Below are 1,737 nucleotides of genomic sequence, written 5' to 3' on the forward strand. Positions count from 1 at the left end.
TATGCAACATTTATAATAATGTTACAAAAAATCCACAAATATTATTTTGCAGCAGTTTTTTCAGCATTGATATTAATAATAAATGTTTCTGAAGCAGCAAATCAGCATATTAGAATGATTTCTAAAGGATAAGCTTCGACAGCTTTGCCAGCAATAAATTACATATTAAAGTAAATTTTATATTGTAATATTATTTAACGAAATTACTGTTTTTAGTGTATTTTTGATCAAATGCCTTTGTGAGCATTAGAAACTTCTTTCAAAAAACTTTAAAAAAAATCTTATCAACCCAATAATTTATAGCCACAGATTATACCTTTGTATGTGGTGACATAGCAGCATGTCCCATCAATCTTCTCAGTTGCTACTGCACAGTGAATATCTGATTCAAGAGCAGCAGGGTTCACATTCTCAGTGGCCACCACCTGAAACTGCTGCAGAATGAGTAAAATCTTTTAATAAACAATTCAATCTAATAAATATACAATGCATGGTGCATTTTACCCGTGCATTTTTATTCATTTATTTTTTAGTATGTTTTGTTATTGTATGGCATTTTTAGATCAGCCCTGTTGCTTTTAAATGGGCTTTATAAATATACTTATGACTCGATATGCATATTGCTTTGAGTCAATTTCTCAGTGCAATGCACTGATTAAAATAATAATGAAAACATTAATTAAAAATAATGACGTTGACAGTAGGCATGCGCCATATTGTAATGCATTCATAATGTTTCTAGGGTTTTGATCATGAGAGTAACACGTACACAAACATTTTTTATTTTACCCACCTGACAGTCGCGTTTTCTGGATGGTTCGTTTCGCACTTCCGTCAGGAAAACACATGGGACCTTCTGCTGCACTGAACCCAGACGCCGCATTGTCGCTGCTGATAATCAGCTTTATTACGGGGTGTGTTGCTTCACAGATTGAATATGGACTGACGATATCAACACATTTTCAGATCAGCCATTCATATGCGCCCAGTGCTATTTTGTTCAGATTTCCTCCCTCTCATTCTGTAGTCTGTTATGTTAAGATGATCTTTGTCGCCATCTAGTGGAACGGAGAGTGAACTTTTTTTTTTTTATAGTAAGCAGGTTTGATGAGCATCTATCTCGGAGCTAAAACACAACAACAAAAAAAAAAAGGTCATTGCGACTTTATTCTGTATTTTTTAAAAGTTTATTTTAAAATGTTTTCACACATAAATAAATTAATAGTGCTTTAAGTACTATGCTTTAATCTTCATGGAGCGGGTTGCCATGTTAAAATCAAATTACTCTCAGTAATTATCGAATCAAGATGTATATGTGTTTGTTTCTTCATCTGAATAGATTTGGAGAAATTTTGCGTTAAATCACTTGCTAATTACTGGATCCACTGGAGGAAGCAATATGGATTATGGATTTATATATTGACCAGAGGCAACGGTTTTAACTTAAAATGTCTTAAGGATAGATTTGTTTCTTACAAACACGCAGCTTGTCAATTCACAAGTCATTAATCGATGGACTGGAGCTGTGCGAGTTACTTGTGGAATATTGTGAAGTTAGTATCAGCTGTTTGGACTCTAATTCTGACGGCACCCATTGACTGCAGAGGATCCACTGGTGAACAAGTGATGTAATGCTAAATTTCTCCAAATCTTTTCCAATGAAGAAACAAACTCATTGACATCTTGGATGTTCTGAGGGTGAGTAAATGTTAAGCAAATTATTAAATTACATTAAAA

The 1,737-nt window shown here is 33.7% G+C and overlaps 1 protein-coding gene across 2 annotated transcripts in view; it reads right to left on the minus strand.

Annotated features, from left to right (window-relative positions):
* The window catches only part of rlig1 (RNA 5'-phosphate and 3'-OH ligase 1), a 3,348-nt gene extending 2,279 nt beyond the window's left edge, over positions 1 to 1,069 (minus strand). The window contains exons 1-2 of one of the 2 annotated variants that reach the window (XM_016475183.1): positions 794 to 1,069; positions 317 to 431 (exon numbers count right to left, since the gene is read on the minus strand). In XM_016475183.1, the coding sequence (XP_016330669.1) occupies positions 317 to 431; positions 794 to 883 (205 nt within the window). In that variant the 5' untranslated portion in view covers positions 884 to 1,069. Of the gene's footprint in view, positions 1 to 316; positions 435 to 793 lie in introns of both variants that reach the window. The other variant, XM_016475182.1, reaches the window with a different exon arrangement.
* Between the last annotated feature and the right edge of the window lie 668 nt (positions 1,070 to 1,737).

Source organism: Sinocyclocheilus anshuiensis, unplaced genomic scaffold (genome assembly GCF_001515605.1).
Source record: "Sinocyclocheilus anshuiensis isolate Anshui unplaced genomic scaffold, SAMN03320099.WGS_v1.1 scaffold288, whole genome shotgun sequence".
NCBI classification, from domain to species: domain Eukaryota; kingdom Metazoa; phylum Chordata; class Actinopteri; order Cypriniformes; family Cyprinidae; genus Sinocyclocheilus; species Sinocyclocheilus anshuiensis.